This window comes from Vespa velutina, chromosome 9 (genome assembly GCF_912470025.1).
Source record: "Vespa velutina chromosome 9, iVesVel2.1, whole genome shotgun sequence".
In the NCBI taxonomy this organism is placed as follows: Eukaryota; Metazoa; Arthropoda; class Insecta; order Hymenoptera; family Vespidae; genus Vespa; species Vespa velutina.
In genome coordinates, this window is record NC_062196.1 from 2,048,905 (window position 1) to 2,070,157 (window position 21,253).

The 21,253-nt window shown below is 32.9% G+C and overlaps 1 protein-coding gene across 9 annotated transcripts in view; it reads left to right on the forward strand.

The window, feature by feature from the left end:
• LOC124951476 (protein O-mannosyl-transferase TMTC1-like) overlaps window positions 1–21,253 on the forward strand; it is a 153,643-nt gene that overhangs the window by 103,371 nt on the left and 29,019 nt on the right. For all 9 annotated transcript variants that reach the window (XR_007101617.1, XM_047499922.1, XM_047499921.1 and 6 more), the window contains one exon: window positions 13,209–13,398. Coding sequence is in view for 8 of the 9 variants with exons in the window: in XM_047499922.1 (XP_047355878.1) it covers window positions 13,209–13,398 (190 nt within the window). In the remaining variant the exon portion in view is untranslated. The remainder of the gene's footprint in view (window positions 1–13,208; window positions 13,399–21,253) is intronic.

Below are 21,253 nucleotides of genomic sequence, written 5' to 3' on the forward strand. Positions count from 1 at the left end.
ATTTCATTCAATTGTCTCATTGATGACACATTGACTTACATAAATTCCGACTTACATAAATATTTCGGCTTATTACTACTACAACTATTACTATTACAACGAATAACTGTACTATACGAATTATGAATGGAAATCTTTTGAAGATATCTTCGGAACAGAAAATCATAGAGACTTGAAGCAAATATCATTGTAAAACGTTTTTAAATTTTTATTTATTTAAATATTGCAATAATATGGGTATAATAAAAGCTATTTTGTTAATCATTTTTAAAATTAAATATTTTCTTTTCTTTCGTAATAAAGACATAACTATAATGAAATCATTAAAATTTTTTTATCATTAAGTATTAAAATTAAATGTTTATATAAATTTTATATTGCTTTTTTTTTTTGGAAGATTTATTAATCAATGTACGACGTTTGTAAACAAAGTTTCTCCATATCTCTAAAAATAGTGGAGATATTCAAGGTGATCAAAGTTATTGCCTCACCTTATATATAAAGGCTTCAATCTTTATAGAGGGTGTCTTTAAATTAATTGATGACGAATTCAAATTCTCATATGATGTTATGTAACATTTTCTTTTTCTTTCTTTTTTTTCTTTTTGTAAAGTAACATATGAGGAGTTTTGATTTTTCGTATTCATTTTGTTCGAATCACCGGAGATCCTGATGTGGGAATAAAACGTCTCCAGCAAAAGCTGCGGCGTAGGTGCTGTCGACTGCACGTAATTAGTTATATCCGGAGGGTCTAGGAAAGCACTCTCTGACAAGTTTCCAGGCTGTAGAAAATTTTATACTTCGCGGTGGAACAAAGGCACCTAGATGATATCAAACAGCTTTTGTGGCTTTTTCAACGGCTTTTCCGGCCGACATCAAAGAATTAGTGACCGTGATATTATTGGGTCTTCTTTATCACTGGGACCGTAGAACATCTTAACTTTCTTTCCTACCAGTATACGCTGGAAACTTTAGAATAGCGAACGTCATGGTAAAACTTTTTTCTACAGCCTTTTTTACACCCATTTTCTTTCAAATTCAAGAATATAATAAATCTTCTCATTAGGATTGGATTTAAGCAAACCAAAGAAGGAGCGGACGGATACATTTTATTCCATGTTCGAGAATAATTTACCAAGTAATTAAGTTACTCCTATTACGTCGAACGAGAGATACGATTTTCTCAAGTTTCACGATGTATTTGGTGAAAACGATTTGAGCTTATCCAGACTATTTCGTTCGTAGAGATAATGTTAAAGTATAACCTCAAAGAGAAAATAGATAGGAGGCGCTAGAGAGGATAGAGTAAAAAAAGATAGTAGTGGAGAGATAGGTAGGAAAAATAAAGCATCATCGGATATGCCAGCTACAGAGTATCCAATTAGTCGACACTCAAGGGAGGACAGTACACAGTTGTAGAGTGAAGAACGCCTTGAGGTAGCTCCGCCTAGAATCAACCGACTACAGTAGTACATCCCCGTGGTTTGTAGTTTTGTGCATCTGCCACTCCACCCGCTTTAGCCCATTTCCACGAGGCGCTATAGCTTGCGGTATACAAGAAGGACTACTTAACTTCGCTTCGTTGCTTTCCAACGCGTATCGTCCCAAACCCCTCTCTTGTGGGATGCTTCTCCTTCCACACGAAGTCCTTCATTCACTCTTATACTCGAAGAAGGAGACCGTCTACCGTTGCTACAAATGGATTGTAGCATCATAATGAAGAGACTTCATTCTCTCGTATCTTCTTATAAGCGTTATATCTTTATAAAGTGCTTTTCACCATTCTGTTAAATTCACAATAAATGAGATTGTATTCGAAGTAATTTCAAAGAAGTGAAGGATTCCAAATACGAATATTCGAAAAAAAAATTCAAATTTCATATAGAATCAAACAAATACAAAACATCCCGTTATCATTGTTCCATTTTTTTTTTCACGTAAAACGAAATAATCAAAATTACTTGAATGTTTCATCGATGTATCAATTCATTATGAGTATATGTAGCTTATATGAAATTTTGAAGTTTCGTCGAGCAACTGAGATGAGGAATAGGAACTTGGACATCTTAAAGTTGCATGGTACGCATTTATGACGAGCTTCTCAGCTCTGCAATAGTGGGTCGTGGCAATGTTGGCGCATAAATTTTGTATATTCTATGGTTTTACATGCGGTCAAGTTGTTCCTAGACTTTGTTATTGCTGTGTAAATTTCCATAGGAAATACAGCAACTAGTAAATATTAATATAGTATAAAAAATAAGATGTTAATACTTATTGCTCACATTAACAAGCATGCATTTATAATTTATAACAGTATGATTTTTGCAAATAATGCGTTCCACGATAATTTCAATATCTTCAAATATAGAATCTTTGAAGTATAAGTGTTGAAAGTAAACCTAGAATACGAACGTGTAATGTCAATCGGAGTATCATACGTACTTTCCAGCTCTCGCACATATATCATTATTCTGTGGCCGCTACATGCATGATGTTGAGACCGCAAGGGATGTCGTTGACATCTCTCAGCGATGTATTTCCGTACACGTGGTTGCGCAACGAGCTCTGATGTTTCAGCATGTCCTGCAAGCTCCGCATACCGTTATCTCTATCAACATCTTCCGTTGATTACAACTTGACAGAAGATATAGTTGGATAAATGAAAAGCAAAGATACTCCCAAGCAAGAAAATTCTAATGAAATAAGATTATTATGCAAACATTTGTTCTAAAATCTTCGATTAACGAGTTAATATGAAGATAATAATTTATATTATTTATAAATGAATTATCATCGAACATTAACTTTTTGTATCATAAACCGTTACACGAGTCATTGAACTGGACTCAACAGGTAGGACATTACGAATTATCGGTAGCAACGTAGTACCCAACTGATTTAAAGTTACAACAGTATGCTTCACGAAAATTTATCTTTTCTATCTCATTCGTTTATTTGACTTTAATTGTACATTATACGTATCTCATGAGATATTATCTTATTTCCCATAATTTATATCTATAACTTATTAATTTTCATATCTTATATTATTAAGAAGAAAATATCTTTTCTAACGATAAAGTACTTCCGTCTTTTCCTTTTCTCAAAATGAAATATAATAGAAATAGAATAATTTTATTCTTGTTCTTTTTTCCTCAAAGAAGTAATGCACAGATAGAAAATAAATTGATCTATTTTGTTATTTTCTTCTTTATTTCGAAGAAGAAAAGTACGAATTATTTCGTTAAGCCCATATATTGAACGAGTCTTACCGCGAATGTCTCTACTAACACGAACATAATCGTTGAAATAGAGTTTACGTTCTATCTATCTAAATGCACGGTTGGACCGGGATTGCATACCACAAATTATCTAGCACAAGGGGTTCCACCTACTAATTTTCTCTCTTTGCCCCGTACCGCTACCATCACTGTCACCATCAGTGACTTCTAGCATGTACTTTTCTACCCATTTCCCCATCCTTCCTTTTCCTTTTTTTTCTCTTTCTCTCTTTCTTTATCTCTTCGCTTTTCTCTAACATACGCGTGCATTGTAATGAAGGAGGAATCCAGCGAAAACTCTCAAAGAACTTTATTCATCGAGATTTCTTTATCACAGACATCTTAATATCCTACTTCTTATTCTTTTATATCAATCTTCCTCGGATAAGTTAAATTGAAGTTATTTCTGTATTCAGATTTCGTACAGATGTCTTTGCGAATAAAAAGCAATTGCGATAGTTTTTATATATAAAATTAATGCAAACTCTTATTGTTATTGATTTTTACAAAATAAATCGTATCGTTATTTTATTGTTGCCGTAATCAATTTTAGACAAATCTGAAAATGAATAGTTTAATAATATCGTTATCATTACGTCAATAGTATTGATAATTTTTCAAGAATATTATTATGATTAAAAAAAAACAAAGAGTAAGGTTCATTTACCAAATTAAAATAAATCGTATTTCGAAATAATAATCAACGTATCAACAATACGGGACTAGCATCGTACACGTCATTGCTATTGCCCACAATATAAGTAATTGTTCTTTTCTTAGTGGGAAAGATATGCTAAAGAAGAGAGTTGATGTTTGTGTGTGCTTTTAATTAAACGGGATGCAAGGGACCAATTAATACGAGCTAGGTCATTAATGAAAGGAGAAAGGTCAATTCTCGAAGAAGAGTAAAGGGCTGTGTTCGTTCTGTATACCTGAGTGTACTATACTGTGTAGTTCTGTGTATATATGTGTGTATACGTTCGTATATTCCAGAAAAAGAGAAAGAGAAAGAGAAAGAGAAACAATACCACGATAGAGAAAAGGCGTTCGATAAAAACAGAAATAGGTTAACATCTAAAAGTATTTTCATCACTGATTTTATTTAATTTTTTTCACTCAATAATCTAGTTCTCTAATTTTATTTTCAATATTATTCTATCATGTAAAAATGATTATGTAAAAATGATTATGTAAATAAACATTACCGCTACGTGATATAAATATCTATTTATTTTTTACCTCTGACTCATTTTCCAGCTACATACAGAAAAGAAAAGAAAAATAATTTTTCGATTCAAGTGGAATATCAAGTAACTTTTTTCACGCGTAATTTTAACCCTTACTATCGTCATGACCACTTATCATTCCAGGTGGGATTTCGAAATGTAATAACTGTTAATTTGATTTTATTGAAATAATATCCTGAACCATAGCGATAAGCATTAGCGATTGTCATAAAAATAATTACCGGAGTCTCACAAAACACCTCAACATTTTATTCCATGTGAATATATATAGGGATATATTGAATATATACCATCATATTTCTTTGTATGTGTTGTCCATGTATATGTGTGTTTGGTGCTTTCTCCGATAACGGATATCGATTTGTACGTGACCGATACCCTCTTCCACTACCTCGCACCCCTTCCATCATTCTCCATCCTCTCCTTCAATCCCTTCCTCTCTCTCTCTCTCTCTCTCTCTCTCTCTCTTTCTCTTTGCGTACAAATCACCCGTATACGATACCCCCACCATCTCTCCTGTTTTCTGAACATTATACGGCTCGCTGAATAATCGAAAATAAACCCTTCGATGTATTTTTGTGTACTACCTGTAAAATAATCCACCGGCCAATACTCGTCGCGGAACCTCGCCAAATGATCATATCGTACGGGTATGCTATATCCTGGCAAAAGGAACGAGACACGCTCGTACACTCGCTACCGTTCGTTCTGGTTTTCACGCTTTATTCGCGACCCCTCTCTCATCGATCTCGTCGCCTCTTGTTTTTTCTTCCATTTATGGTTTCTTCCTACATCGAACGGCTACGGTGGTGTTAATACTGTGAACGTAATTAAATTATTCGCACTCTGACATATACGATTTGTTGAATGTTGGAATGCTATATTCGTCTTAATTATTATATGACATCATACAAACATGTTATAGTTGGGACATAGATAAAAAATTATTCACGTAGCATGGTAAAAAAGAGTAAAATCGAAAGGTGTCAAAATCGATTGATTTGAGACTTTTCTGTTGTTAGAAAAAAGATGAATTGATAAAAAATTTCTCGATGTTTTCTTGGAAATAATAATAACACTTTGACGACCGAATTTTCTGTATATTCGAACGATCAATGTTTACCTCTTTTACTAACTTATCTTTCTCTTTTTGTATATTTCTTATTGTTAGTTAAATACATATTATGAAGACAGTAAAGTAAAGACTTTTCTACTATTCTTCTGGCAATGTAACGTACATATAACATAGTTGTATCGGGAAGACTCGATGAAAAGGATTCACAAAGTGTAGATTAGACGATAGTTAAAGTAAGAGAGAGAGAGAGAGAGAGAGAGAGAGAACGAAAAGGAAACATTTGATTTCGTGTTAGAACGCAATACATCTCTCTCTTGGTTTACCGACGATCCGGTGAGACGGAAGTGTATCGTGCCCAGCGAAGCGGGCCCATCCGGCCTGCAAGATTAACTGCCAACAAAGTTCCATTACAGAACCCTCTTCCGATACCGTCACTCTTCTCGTGGTTTCGCGATCGTCCCAAGCCGGCTATCGATTTATACAACGATCCGCGATTAATGTACGATTGCTTCCGTGTGAGAATTTATTATCGTTAACGAAGATCCAGTTGGGTTAGCCGATGATGGGCCGGTTACTAAAAATAACCAAACGTTTTGAATGAAGTTTATATTGTTCGTTAGCAAATGTATAGATTCGTACTGCAATTCAATGCTTTATTCAATTTGAGAATTTATGAGTTTTATTTTGGTGCTTTTTTTTCATCGCTACAGTTTTTATTAAACTAGAATGACTCAAAACAATTTTTTTTGGTATGTAGACATCGGTATGTAGAACACATTAATGAATAACAACGAATAAAACACGATACAATTGAAGATGTCTGGGTTGTCTCCGAATAGAAGAATCAATTCTATGAACCTGATTGATTTATAGGAACTTCAATCCGAAGTGTTTCATTGGTTCGTAGACGATTCTTCACGAGTGTACCACGATACACCTCGGGTCAGGACTTTGTCAGGTACCAGTCAGCGATGTCGCTCGTTTTAAGTCAACCGTAATAGATTGTCGCGTGTGTTCTATCAACTCCTTTCACGAAGGAGAGAAAGTTGTCATGATGTATGGGAATTGTCGACAAAAATTTTAGTAATTTTTAAACTCTATCTTTACGAGTAGTAAATGATCTATATTATCTTTCTTAATTAATTATAATGTTAAATCACAAATTAAAAGAAAAATATAATGAATTAATTTTGCATTCCAATTAATCATTAGGATTCGGGAAATAAGGTATACTTATAAATTCGTTCATGGTATAACTCTTTACTTGCTGACGATTGAACAAAATTGCTTTCGTATAAGTTTAAAAGCTCCCGTAAAAGATCAAAGTTTCTGCGTAAAACGGTAGAAAAGAAAAGTGAGAGAAAAAGCCAATGAGAAAAGAAACTTAATATGGTAGTATCAATTAAAGTTTTCAATTCGCACCTTTCGCTCCACAAATTATCTCATCGTGATTGAGTTTCTGTCGTGCAATCCAGAACTGTCACTTTTGCTCTTTAGGTAATATTACTTCGAATGTAATAAGATTACTATATTTGTAAATCGATCAAATAAACAACTGTTGTTACATCACAAAAACGATAACCTACTTTTGATTTAAATTTCCTTTACCAAAGCTATACATCATTGTAGATAATTTTAATCTGATAAAATATATCCATTTTGCTTTTGCAATATCACCTTTAAACGTTTTATCATTTCACTTGATATAAAAACTTTAGAAACAATAAATAATGATTCTATTATCATACATACGATTGTACCGATAACTGTGCCTATGGCAATGACCATAAAATGATAAAATTAACGAAGAATTAAAGTTTGTAAATGCACATATGGTTATAAATACGTATATATATACAAATAGATATACATATAGTACATATACGTATGTACAACAAAAATGTGTATGCGTATAGATAGAAAAGGTGTTTAAGTAGGCGAATGGAAAGGGACGAGAAACGAGGAAGATGGTAGGGGCATGAGAATCGATCGATGAAATGGCGTGATTAGAGGCTAACGACACCGCGTTTCTCCATGAATCAGTACGATGCTTCGAAAGAAAATTATTGCGGAGTACTTCCAACCGACCGTGACATACTATCGAATTACAGCTAACGAGAATTCGCACGGAACAAACGTCCTCTCAGGAAGACCTTCGAAATCGGCGTTTTCGAGCGACAGAGATTGGTGGATAGGATAGATAGAAGGGGAGAGGGGTTAATAAAGGCCAGTTCTGTGGTTAAATGTGAACCCGCTTTGAATTCGCCGAGCGGATTGAAGCGTCGATATTAAAGAACAGATTGCGCTCTTCGTACTGTCGAAAACCCATCCCTCTATCCGTCTCTGATTTCCATAAGTTTCGCTTGCATGGCTATCAACGTTTTCCCGCTTCGATTGGACAGAACCAATATATCCGCTTTTTCATATTTTCTTTTTATGGTTGTTTGAATAGTACACCGAAAATCGTTTGATTTTAAATTACTCATTTATTGTATATTATCATATTCAACTGCATTTTAAGAAAGAAAATTGAATATATTTGTTCAAAAGTTATATGTTATCAACGTGGTATGTTACCAACGTATACGTAATTTCTCGTCCTGATTTTGGACGTCTTTAACATTGATCTATTAGAATAAAAAAAAAAAAAAAGGAAAAATAGAAAAAATGACACTTCGGTTAGCTATGCCATTTAGATTGTGGTGGAGTGAGGATTTGCCAACATAAATTCGATCGTATAGCCGGCAAACGCGTAAAAAGTAAGGACAGGGCAAGCCAACGGAATACTAATACATCGTAATAACGCTTCATAACGTACGGTTATTACGTTTCAGAATAGCATGCTCTAGTCGTTGTTCAAATTTCATGACCATAAAACTCCAAGTGCGTTACTCTCATAATACGAATACGTGCGGGATGTATTACCGTTCTCGCATACCAAGTTATATACCAATTTGAAACAAATCCAGTAGAGAGCGACCTGTTACAATAGTCTTACAATCTTTTCTCACCATAATCGCAATGAACTGCAATGGAGTAACAACGACGAAAAGCCTTATATGAAACTTATAGCAACCCTATAAGAGGATATTGGATATCTGTTTAATGAGAAAGCTTTCGGATTCATCGATAAACTTTTCATAAATTTTATGAAGTAACGAACCATTGAAAAACTCAATATTTATGAAATTTAGCTAATACTAATTTATCAATAATCGTTAAGTGAGTTTTCAATTGTTAAATTTCAATTACTTTATCATTATACGATTTTCGCCATTTAACTAAACAACGTACATTGCTAATATTATTTGTTATAAAGAGAATTTCACATAGAATTTTGAGATTGATTGGGATGACGTATATATTTGGAAATAAAGGAACTAAAATAAAAAAAATTAAAAGATAATAAATAAACGATAATAATAATAATGATGATAATAATAATAAAATGAGAAATAGGAAGATAATATATAATTTTTAACGTATGCATTTATTCACGGCAATAATCGCTCAAAATAATCATGAAAATCGTTTTTTCATTCATGACTTTGCAGAGAAATGATTAATGATTTCGGAGTAACACCATAAACTCATATATAGATATATCTTTTATGATATCAAAGCAAGCCCCTTGATCGATCGTAGAAATCCATGAAAAAAAATACAGATCTTATCAAGAGTCGAAGGTCTCACGGATGTTTCGAACCAGATATATAAGATTTATCTCAATCTCTACCCATTTTCTACCATATTCGAGAAGGATAAAGCCCATATATGAATTCTTCATCCTTTGTAAAACACGTGCGCGCGTGCTCGCAAGATCATCTTCGAAGGAAATCCTATCCTTTTACGTTACGGTACGTGCATTGCGCTTGATGTATGCCGAGAATTATTATTTTGACGTTTCGGGTCGACCGTGGTTCTTTCTCTGCCTTTACTCGAGTCTCCGTTTCTTTCCGACTGGCCCATTAATCATGTCGGCGAAATAAAAATATGACTGACTCAAAAGAGAAGAAAAAATTATGCTGAGAAAAAGGATCAATGAGTGACGGGAAACTGAAATACATTATTGTCATTGTTTTTCCAAGCACCGGTATACCTGGCCGATTTTGTTTCATAGCTATTGGGAACATCGAGGACTGATATTAATCGATGTAACGATGATATAGAATATTTGACGTTAGTGAGAATATAATAAGAATTAAAAAAAAAAAGGACAAATCAATGGAGATAACTTTTAGTGCAAAAAGCAAAAACTCTCATATTCATCTGACATTGACTAAGTTTCTAAAGAATATTTTCCTATCGATATTATTTTTTAATTACGTTATATATTAGAGTTTTAATGTCAAAATGTAATAAGTACAAACTGTACATTCATTGATGAGGCACTTAAAGAGCATCTAACCGATTATTATACACAATGATAAATTTGGTTTAACCTAAAGAGAAGAGAAAGTGTTAAAGTCTATAAAACGTAGAGCAATGTTTCATGCTGCGAATGAAAAGTATTGCTGGAAAATATTTATAAGCGCGTGCGCCACATTGCTGTCTCAGAAAGTAAAGCAGAAGGTCATCTTTACTCAAGGGGAAGTCGAGTATACCGCAATGCAGTTCGGGATGTCATGTATCCCGTATCCTCCATCCGAGTCGCCATTCCTGTCATACAGGTAATGGTCCCGCAGTGCATTTACTGCCACTTTTGTCAAATAATTTTGTTTTTAAAGTGGATGTTCGATACAGTATGAACTTTCACGCAAGATCTAATGATTCGAGTGTTACAAGATAAAGCAAAAAATTTACCAGGTTGATAAAAACTTTAAGAGAGAAAAAGCAAGTAATTATACTCTTTATAATTTGTTTCGTTTAAACAAGTTAGAAATTTGTTAAAAATATCGAAACGAAGGTGTAATTAAAATTTAATCGTTTTTTCCTCTTTTTGCTAATTTTATCGCTCTTCGTGAGAGGCACGTGTTAAAAGAATCATTAGTAAATTAAAAAGATACGAACTCGACATTCACTTCGGTAAAAATTCAAAAAGCAAATTGCAGAGAAACGTGTCATTTCTATGCGATCGATTGTAAGCTCAGAGAGCTCTTCGCAGTTCATCAGCATGCGCGTCGCTTCGTGCTCTATTCGATGGTTTTATGTCACTTTGCACCATTCGGGTTGACTCGTGCGAAAACGTTTGAACTAATGCGAATCGACTCTGTTCGTTTCTTTGAACATCTAATCTTTCATGATCTCGAAATGTGAATTGGCGCAAATGTAACCTCCATCTTTTAAAAATGTCAGAAAATAGTAATTCAGGTACATTCGTTTTGATTACAATCAACAAATATTTTTACGCTATTCCAGTGCGTTTATCAACATTTATGAACTTCTCGTCATAGAAATTTTCAAGTAATACTTATTTTTAATTACGTCATTAACACAAAAAGGATACTTACAATTAGAAAATTATGACGCGCGAGTAAAAAACTTAATCTTGGTTATGTAATTTACCTTTTCGACAATTCGGCACGCAACAATGTCGGTAGATGAATTGAAGCAGGCAACTAAGCTACTTCACTTGTTTCACGTCGAGTGTTTCAGTTTCAATAGAATGCAAAGTTAAGAATACTCTTCCAAAGCGTTAATAATTCGGAATAAAGCATAATGAAAACAAGTTGGCAATTGTACAGCGTTGTAAGGATGGCAAACAGATGAAAATCGGTAGAAACTGAAATTCTTGAATAAAAATTTTAACTTTTATATTGAAGTTACATAGAAAAATTTTTATTTGTATATTATTTACTTCTGATACTTATAAGAATAAAACAATATTTCTTAAATATGTTAATATTATTTTGAACCAAATCTCAATGTTTATTCTTACTAATTTTCCCTGATACGAAGTTGAAATAAACAGTGATATCGATGTCAGTCTTAATACGGGTATTACTATATTTTTATCTCGTGATAAAATTTTCGATCGACGTGAGAAATTGTTCGACAAATCTTTCTGCAATGTCTCGATTTCTAAGAAATTCAAGTGAAGTGCATTGCCACGGCGCTTTTGGCATTCTCCTCGTATTCCTTTGGTCTAGTAGTCGGTCTCTCATAAACAAGCACGTTTCTCAGTAAATCCGCAGCTGGTGCGGAGGACAATTAGAGGGGATCACGCTTCGTCGGTATTAACACTCAGGGTGGCGTAGTGACGAGAATATTTGCCGGCATGTTATGCGACTCGTCGTCATACGACGGGGCTTGTTCGTGAAACAATAGACCCGCCGAGTAAGCCAGCCTGAGGGCGTCGAGCCGATACAACGCCGAGTGGGTGAAGGAGAGAAACGAAGAAGGTAAAGGATGAAGAGAAAAAGCGAAAGAGAAAGAGAGAGAAAGAGAGAGAGAAAGGAAGAGAGAGAGCATCGGCCTCATCGAAGACGATGTCGAGGATACGCAGCCTCGATGATGGAGCATCGTGGGTATTATATCGGTGATTATATCGGTGAATGCTGATAGTGAGAAAACGAAAGATTCAACGTCAGCACTAGACGCGACGATCCTCTTCTTCTTCTTCCTAATGGTTTTCTCTCGCGGTTCACCACGAACGCGTGAGAACAATACCGTACGTTGAAGCTCGTCTACTTTACGAGCCATGATCCTCGATCGCTTTCATTTTTTCTCGAGTGACTCGCAGAAAAGAACCATTGACATCTTTTGGCACTTTGCATCAAGCTATCGCGAATAACGATGGATTGGGGGTTTGGTTTCTATGTAGTGCTTACGATGTAGTGCTTACGATGTAGATTTATCGATCAGAGGAGCACTGTCGATGAAACTCTCTATTCGTCAAAGTCGTTATATAATAGAATGTCGTTATATATATATACATATATACACGAGAGATATAGTATTATATATATACGAGAGATATAGTAAACTATAAGTGAAATATAATTGAATGTTTATTGAAAATAACAACAGATTTAACGCTAATTATTCGTAACGATAGATTACTCTGATTGACTGATTGATTGACTTTCAGCTCTGATCTTTCTTCTTCTCGTTGGTCTACTCAATACATGGTCCACTCAGAATCTTCTATCGTTATTTTTCGCTTGATCTACTCAAGACTGTCCCTCTGTTCCTCTGTTCTTTTCTCACGTAATCTTTCTCATCTTCACTTACCTTCGTACATATGCATTCAATAATCCTTATCACTCTTTGTTCTATTCCTTGTTTCATTGCCTATCTCACCCATGCTGCATTTCCATCTCTCTCTCTCTCTCTCTCTCTCTCTCTCTCTCTCTCTCTCTCTCTCTCTCTCTCTCTCTCTCTCTCTCCCAATCTCAGCTCCTTCTCTAACTTTCATAAACAATGCACCTTACAAAGGACAGACCACTCTCTTTTCAATTGCTGATCGATTTGTCCCATATACATATACACATAGCTAATTAATGTTAGAACCTTTCATCTTTTTGTTTAACGATAGACTTACCTCATATATACACACATACAAATATTCTATATATATGACAGAATTCGTTTTCATATGATAAAGTATATATCATATAATAAATTATTTGTTTCTAATCACACATTCACACTTTATCATTATAGATTACTAACGTTCTGTTATTTGGCGGCACTGAACTGTTGGCTACTCCTATGCCCTGTGACACTCTCTCATGATTGGCAAATGGGTTCCGTTCCTCTGGTTACATCTTTAGCTGATACTAGGAACCTGGCGACGTGTCTCTTTTTTGGCGGCTGCTTAGTTCTCACGTACAAAGCTTTTACGGATTTTGAGGTAAGTTTTATATATACATATATTTTATGTACGCGATCATAAATATCTTATGTGCATTTTCGTTTCATTATATTTCTATGTCATAAAAGTTCTTTTGTAAAAAATTCGAACTTTACTTGAATTCTTACAAAATCTCTATGAACACTGTAATCCAGAGTATATAGATACTTAACAACGTTGCTGGATTTTCGATCTCAGATGCGACTGTATTCGAATGACATCAAGCGAAGTGGTTGCTAGTTACGGCCTCTAAAAGTTGTTTCACATCGAAACGTTTCCTTCGAAACGATCTTGCGGCCTTGTTGCTCGTATTTCAACCAACGACGGACCGTATAGCGGTCGATGATGAAGTCACACCAATTTCGAGAATCGTAACACAAGAATCTATAGTTTACCGGATTATATATCTGTGTTGTATGGCTCGAAAATTTATTTAAATCTTCGAAAGATATTTTCCTTTCAAACTTAATTCTTTCATTTACGTATTAATTTAATTATTGCATCATTCCTTATCGACGTTATAATATGTTCGATGATAGAAATATAATTACGATAATAAAAATGTAATTGTCCATTATGGATCGCCATTCTCGTAAGGATTATGAATCGTAGAGAAATAAACTTAAACGGAGTCATGTTCGACGCGATGAACTCTTTAAAGTGTACGACTTTATGATGACCCTTTTCTTGAAGAAAACCATAGCTGCGGCTTTAATGCCCATCTTTCTACGAAGCAACGAATAAGATCCGTAGTTGAACTCACGGTAAGAACTCCAAGTGAGCTATTTTTTTTTTCTTTTTTTTTTTTTGAAAGAGGTCATATCTTTGCTTCGCGTTGAGAGTTAGGAACGTACGTAAGTGCTTCCTATCGTTGCTTATCATTCTTACGAAAAAAAAGTTGTTACAAGCTGAACACAAATTTGTAATGATTTTAAACTAAGGTTTCATATACCGTTTTAAACGGTTCACACATGAATGATGTAAAGAGTTATGTGGTTGGTTTAGCGAGTTTTGTTATGTATCGATTTTTCAAATCGCGGTAAATTACAAGAATGGCTAACAAGCCAAGCATTACTACCTCCAATGTATGTACATATCTATATCTCATACCGTATTCAGAGAAGCGATCATTCCGAAGGTAGAATCATGCTTCGACGAGTCAGCGTTTTAATGTAAACCACAGGCTAAACTTCCGGCTAGACTTGTGTTATCGATAAGGTTAAAGTCAAACATGAATTAACATTAATGAGCTAACATGTGTGATTATTGGATTAATCGGGTTATCATATAAGGATGCTTGATCGATATTAGTTTGGTAACTAACGGATGAATTAATTAAAAACCCTCTTATATCTTCTTCTTTTTGCAATGTATTACATAGACGACATTTATGAATCATTTTCTTTTTACTTTAACAAGGTCCTTCAAACATTTAAATGCATTAGATAATAGTACTTCTATTTATTTCCATGTTTGTCCTGTTCATTAAAATATATAAAACACATAATGATTAAATCTATACAGGCTTTGTTTTCATTAAAATTTTACACTGCGATCTTTCTACCTAATATTTTCGCGGAAATAAATATATAGGTTTATAAGTGATAACAGATTATTTTTTTTTTCCTTGTTTTCTTTTATATTTTCTAATTACATTTTGTTCCAAAATTCATATGAACAAGTCGTTTATTTTTGTTATTTATTTTATTTTCTTCATTCACTCTCTTATTTTCTTTGATAAATAATCATAATTGGGTATATATAAAAGTATATTTGACAATATTATAATTACTTACAAACTTTATAAAAATAACATATTTAAAAGAAAATGTTAATTTATTACGACTAGTTGTGTGTTCGTTAATAATTTTATGATCACAAAGAATTAAGTAAAAAAAATTCACGTATCTAAACAAATATTTCCTGTGATAACATTAACGGGAGCGATTAAATTACGCTTTTTAATTTACATATCTATATTCGCTGATGCAAATATATTATATCATTTACTTATTTCCTATTATTAACATGGAAAGTACATGCATTAATTAATTGCTTTGCATATTTTCTCAAATTATAATGAATAATTAATGGTCATTTATTATATTACATAAAAATGTTCTCTTTCAAATGTCATTTGCAAATAAAATGACTGTTAGAATACTGTATGAAAACAGAATGATAATGACCTTTTTTATTATTTGTGACATGAAGTGACACTTCTTTATGAAATGAAAAATCTATTTTTGTAAAAAGTAATTGTAAAAGGATATTAATATTGTATAGAATATATTGTATAGAATGCCTTACATTTTTTATACTTCTTATTCGGCATATTCTGTGTAAATTATTTCCCATTGTTTAATTAACTTACGTACTTGTTCAAACAAGCTTATAGGAATCACTCTATATATGACCATGGGAGGTACCGAATTTTTAATGTACGTAATACCAATCGTATTTTGGTGACCGTATGGTTTTTTTATTACAATGAGATCAGCATCGTCCATTTTTTCTATTTTTTTCTTTGATTCCTATAATAAAATATAATATAATATAATAACTTTCTTATATACAATGAATAAATTTTAAGATTAGATTTAGAAAGATCTATCTTATATACGATGAATGAAAAAAATGATGAAGTTAATTAACATATCATACTAATATGTCATGTACATAATATATATACAACACATTATAAACACATCATACAGAAAAGTATTAATGACTATTATCTCTATATGTATGCCTATTTATAAGAAAAGACAGAATTAGGACACAACATACCTTCATTTTATCGTCAGTAATAGTGGGAATGTCTAATTCATCAATTGTATATTTTCCATCATTAGAACTTCCAAATTTCCAATAATTTAAATCTGTTTCGTTTTGTCGCTCATTATTATTACTTTCAACAGCATTAACATTTATCAATTTCCATCTTACAAGCCAATTTATAAGATCATTGGATATTTTATTCAGGCTGTTAATTATATCTTTCTCTTTCGAAGAAATTATTGCAAGATTGTTACTTTCGTTGTCAATTATCCCATCTGTCACTTTATCTTTTGCATTAACACTGTCTTCCTCCTTGTATTTCCATTTTATTTGTTTATCTATATCATTACTTGTTGAAACAGAATTTAATTCAGCTTTAATTGATTTAGTCGCTTCGATAATAACTCTCGAATTATCCATTAAATTCTTATTATCAATTTTTCGATCGAATTGTTTATTTTTATCTTCATTCACAGAATTCATTTCTGCTTCTATATTAGCTAATGCTGACGTTTTTGTATTTTCCAATGAATTTTTACTTATTTCTGTATCTTTTAAAATTCTGTTGCATTTTGACTGACTACTTTTAGTTTTTATCGAAAGATCAACGTTAGCTTTTGTGGCGGTTGATATATTTACAATTGAAAGATCATTATTATACGAGTTATTATTTTCAACCTTTTTATTTAATGGTTTATTCTGATCTCCCATTACAGAGTCATCTTTTGCTTGAGCTGTAGCTGATACCATTGTTTTCCCGTGAGATATTAGATGTTGATGACTTTGTTCGTTTGTCTCTTTGATTTTCCATTCGGGGAGCTTAGCGTCTTCTTTACTCAAAGTATCGATATCTCCTTTATTGACGGTATATGCAATTGCCTTAGTAACTGTCATCGCATCGATATTATCTTTGGCATTGTTGCCTTTATTATTCTGATCAGATAGTTTGTTTTCTTCTTCTTTTGAAATATTAGATTCTATTTGATTATTGACAAATGTCTCAGAAACTGCCGTAGAATTATCATATTCAATCAAGTTACTGTTTTTTAATCTTAAACTTTGAAGCTTTTCCTTGTTTTCATTTATAGAATCAGTTTCTAAGTTGGTGACACTCGATACAGATGTTTCTGCAATTCTATCAGATAATTTTTCTTTATTTTGGTGAGCAGAACTAGTCTTCGTTGCAGCTGTGGCTGATGCAGCTATCATCGAATTAGATATGAAATCTTTACGAACACATTTTTTCTTGACATTAATATTATATTCAGGTAATATATTCTTGTTTTTGTTTTCTAAATTAGTGTCTACTGTATCAATTGTCGATGGGAATGTTTCAGAAATTGACTTAAGATTGCTCATTTCCGAAGTTTTCTCACCAAATATTGTTCTATTATCATTATTTGTCATTAGAGTAACTCCAGTTTTAGTTTCTTCATCAGTTCTAGCAGATGCAGTTTTTTCAGTATTTGATGTAACATCGACTTTAAGTTTTGGATTCTTATTTCTATCACCCAATATTCTTTGATTCTCGTAAGCAATAGCATCAGCAGTTTCATAATTAGCTCGAATAGACGCAACACTTTTTAAATTTAAGATATCATCGTTTTCATCACTTAAAGCATTGTCTTTATCATTAAACGTTAATAGTTGTTTGCTATTTGTACTAGTTGCTACAGCATCAGCATCAACATCAGCTCTGGTAGATGGAATTGCTTCATTTGGCGATATAGTATCATATTTGACATTCTGATTTTTGTCTTCATTGCCCGGCTTCCTTTGCTGCTGATCATCTGTCATAATTGTTGCGGCATTTATTTTAGTTCCTGTAGGAACAGTTGTTTTATTATTCATTGAAACATTGTTTTTGACACTCAGATTTTTGTTTTTGTCTTCAAACTTCCTCTGCTTCATTTCTCTTTCAATAGCTACTGCAGCTACGCTATTAGCTTTAATAGACCCTGTTGTTTTATTTTTTGATGTAACATCATGTTTAACACTCGGATCGTTGCTTTCGTCGTTTGACTTTGATTGCAACTTATTACGTGCAATAATTGATGTGGCATTAGCATTGCTTATAGCAGATGCAGCTGATTGATTATTTATGGTAAGATCATCTTTTACAATTTGAGATTTGTTATTAATATTCCACTCCCATTGGTTCTTACTATTTTCCAAAACGGCTGCAACATCAGTAATAGATTGAGTAGATGATATTGCTTTATTATTTGATATAATATTTGGTTTTTCATTAAGATTTTTATTTTTATCGTTTAACTTCAATGACTTTTTGTTATCATCGGTAGTTACAGTAGCTGAAATATTTGCTCCTGAAATCAGCTTTGTTTCATTAGCTGTTAAGTAGTCATATATGTCATTCGAAACTTCATCAGCGCGGTTCGATTTCCATGTATTTTTGTTATTTATAGTAGATTCTGTAGTATTTGCTGTTAAATAGTCGTATTTATTACTCGAAATTTTATTTGCGTGTTCCCTTTTCCACGTTTGGTTTTTACTTGAAATTGCTTCTGCAGCATTAGCATTAGCTTTTGCAGACGTAATAGTTACACCATTTGAAGAACCATCTTCTTTTACAATTTGAGCGTTTTCTTTATTGTCCCATACCAATTGCAGATTTTCGTCTTCAATAGCCGCCTGAGAATTAGCACTAGCCTCAGAAGACGCAGTGGGCATACTGTTTAATATAACGCTTTTTTTTTCATTTTGATTTTCATTCTTGTCGCTCAATTTTAATAATTTTGAGTTACTAATGGTAGAATCAACAGCTTTAACATTAGCTCCTGAAGCTAAATTTCTTTCACTTGGTGTTAAATAGCCGTATTTATTACTCGAAATTTTATTTGCGTGTTCCCATTTCCATATTTGGTTTTTACTTGAACTTGCTTCTGCTGCATTAGCATTAGCTTTCGCAGACGAAATAATTACACCATTTGAAGAACCATTGTTTTTTACAATTTGAACGTTTTCTTTATTGTCCCATATCGATTGCAAATTTTTGTCTTTAATAGCCGCCTGAGAATTAGTAGTAACTCCAGCGGATGCAATAACTTTACTATTCGATATAATATTTTCTTTTTCATTAAAATTTTCATTCTTGTCGTTCAACTTTAATGAGTAATTGTTACCATTAGTAGCTGAAGGAGCTATAACATCTGGTCCTGAAGTTAGTTCCATTTTATTAACTGTTAAATAGTCATATTTATCACTCAAAACTTCATCAGCGCGGTCCCATTTCCATGTCTTTTTGTTACTTAGAGTAGATTCTACAGCATTAGCATTAGCTTTCGCAGACGAGTTTGTTACACTCTTTGAAGAACCATCTTCTTTTAAAATTTGAGCATTTTCTTTATTATCCCACTCCCCTTGTTGCTTGTCATTTTCAATAACTGGCTTAGAATTAGCACTAACTTCAACAGTCGCAATTGTTTCATTACTTGATGCAATAACTTTTCTGGCATTTAACATTTTGTTTTCATAGTTCCTGTGCTTTATTTCACTTTCAGTACCAGCCATAGTTATATTATTAGCCACAATAAGTGCTTTTGCTCGATTATTTAATAAAACATTGTCTTGTATACTTGAATGTTCATTATCCCATTTCCATTTCTGCTTGTCTTTTTCGATAATTGTAGCATCAGTCGTAATTGCTTTATTATTTGATGTTAAACTGTATTTTTCCTTTTCGTTAGATGTCCATGAAAACTTTCTATCACTAGTAGCTTCTCCAGCATCATAAGTATCTTCGACAATTCCAATTTTTTTATTATTTGATATATCATAATTTTTCATATTCACGACCTTATTTTCTACCCAGTTCCATTGTTTTTCTTCATTTTGAGTAGCTGTCGCAAATTTATTATTACTTGCAACAGACGCAGCTGTTTTACTATTACCTGCTGCAAATGTGGTTTCTTTAGTATTTAATATACCATTATCTTTCATACTTTGAGTTTTCTCGTTACTGTTCCAATTCCATTGCCTGTTTTTATTATCAGTAGCTCCTGCGACATTAACCGCATTAATTTCAACAGACGTAGTTGCTTTATTATCTGATTTAATATCATTTTTAATTATTAGATCTTTATCCGTGTCATTCCATTTCCACTGCTCCTTTTCACTTTTGGTAGTGGTCGCAACTTCAATATTACTCGCAACAGACGCAGCTGACTGACTAGTTAAACTTGGAACTTTTTCATTGTTGTTCCATTGCTCTTTATCTTTGTTATTAACTGCTGTAGCTTCGGCATCTGTTTTAGTAGATTCTATCACTTTATTAATTTGTGTATTATCCTTGACTCTCTTATATGGTAATTTTTCTATTTTCTCTGTTGAAACGGCAGCTGCTTGTATAGCTGAGGTCTTTGCATTTGTTTCCAAACCAGACCATTTGTCATTTCGTTGCTTTGTAACTTCTGATTCGTTTGTCCAGTTTGACGTATCTTCGATAACCTTATTATTCCTAACATTAGAATTGGTTGATATTATTTTAGCGAATTTTAAAGAATCATCTTTATCATTAAGACTTTCATATTTGACAATCCATTCCGATGGTACTTGAATTTCATAAGTATTCAAATTTTCCGCCGGATAAGTTACACCAACGCCGAAATTAACTGTTTTAGATAATATTTCTTCTTCAATTATTGCAGAATTATTTTTATTACTTAACATACTTTTCTGATTCACTGTTTTTCTTAATTGTTCATTTTTGTCTTCTCTTGGAGCTCTGACTTCTTTTTTAGCAGTAGCATTGGCTTTTATTTCATTTTTAGACATATTATTAATTTGATTATTGGGTAACCAATTGATTTGATTGTTTTTTATGCTATATTGAGATGATTCACGCTTATTCTCATTAGATGCATCTGATGCAAGATAAACAGCGCCAGGTGCAGTTGCTTTATCATTTGATATAGTAGTATTTTTATCACTGACGGTTGTATTTTTGATATTCCACTTTATTAGCTTCTGGTTGTTTTCGCTATTTGTGACATTTCCAGCATTAACTTTAGTAAATATAGTTGACTTTGCAGCAACTGCTATATTATTTTTGCCA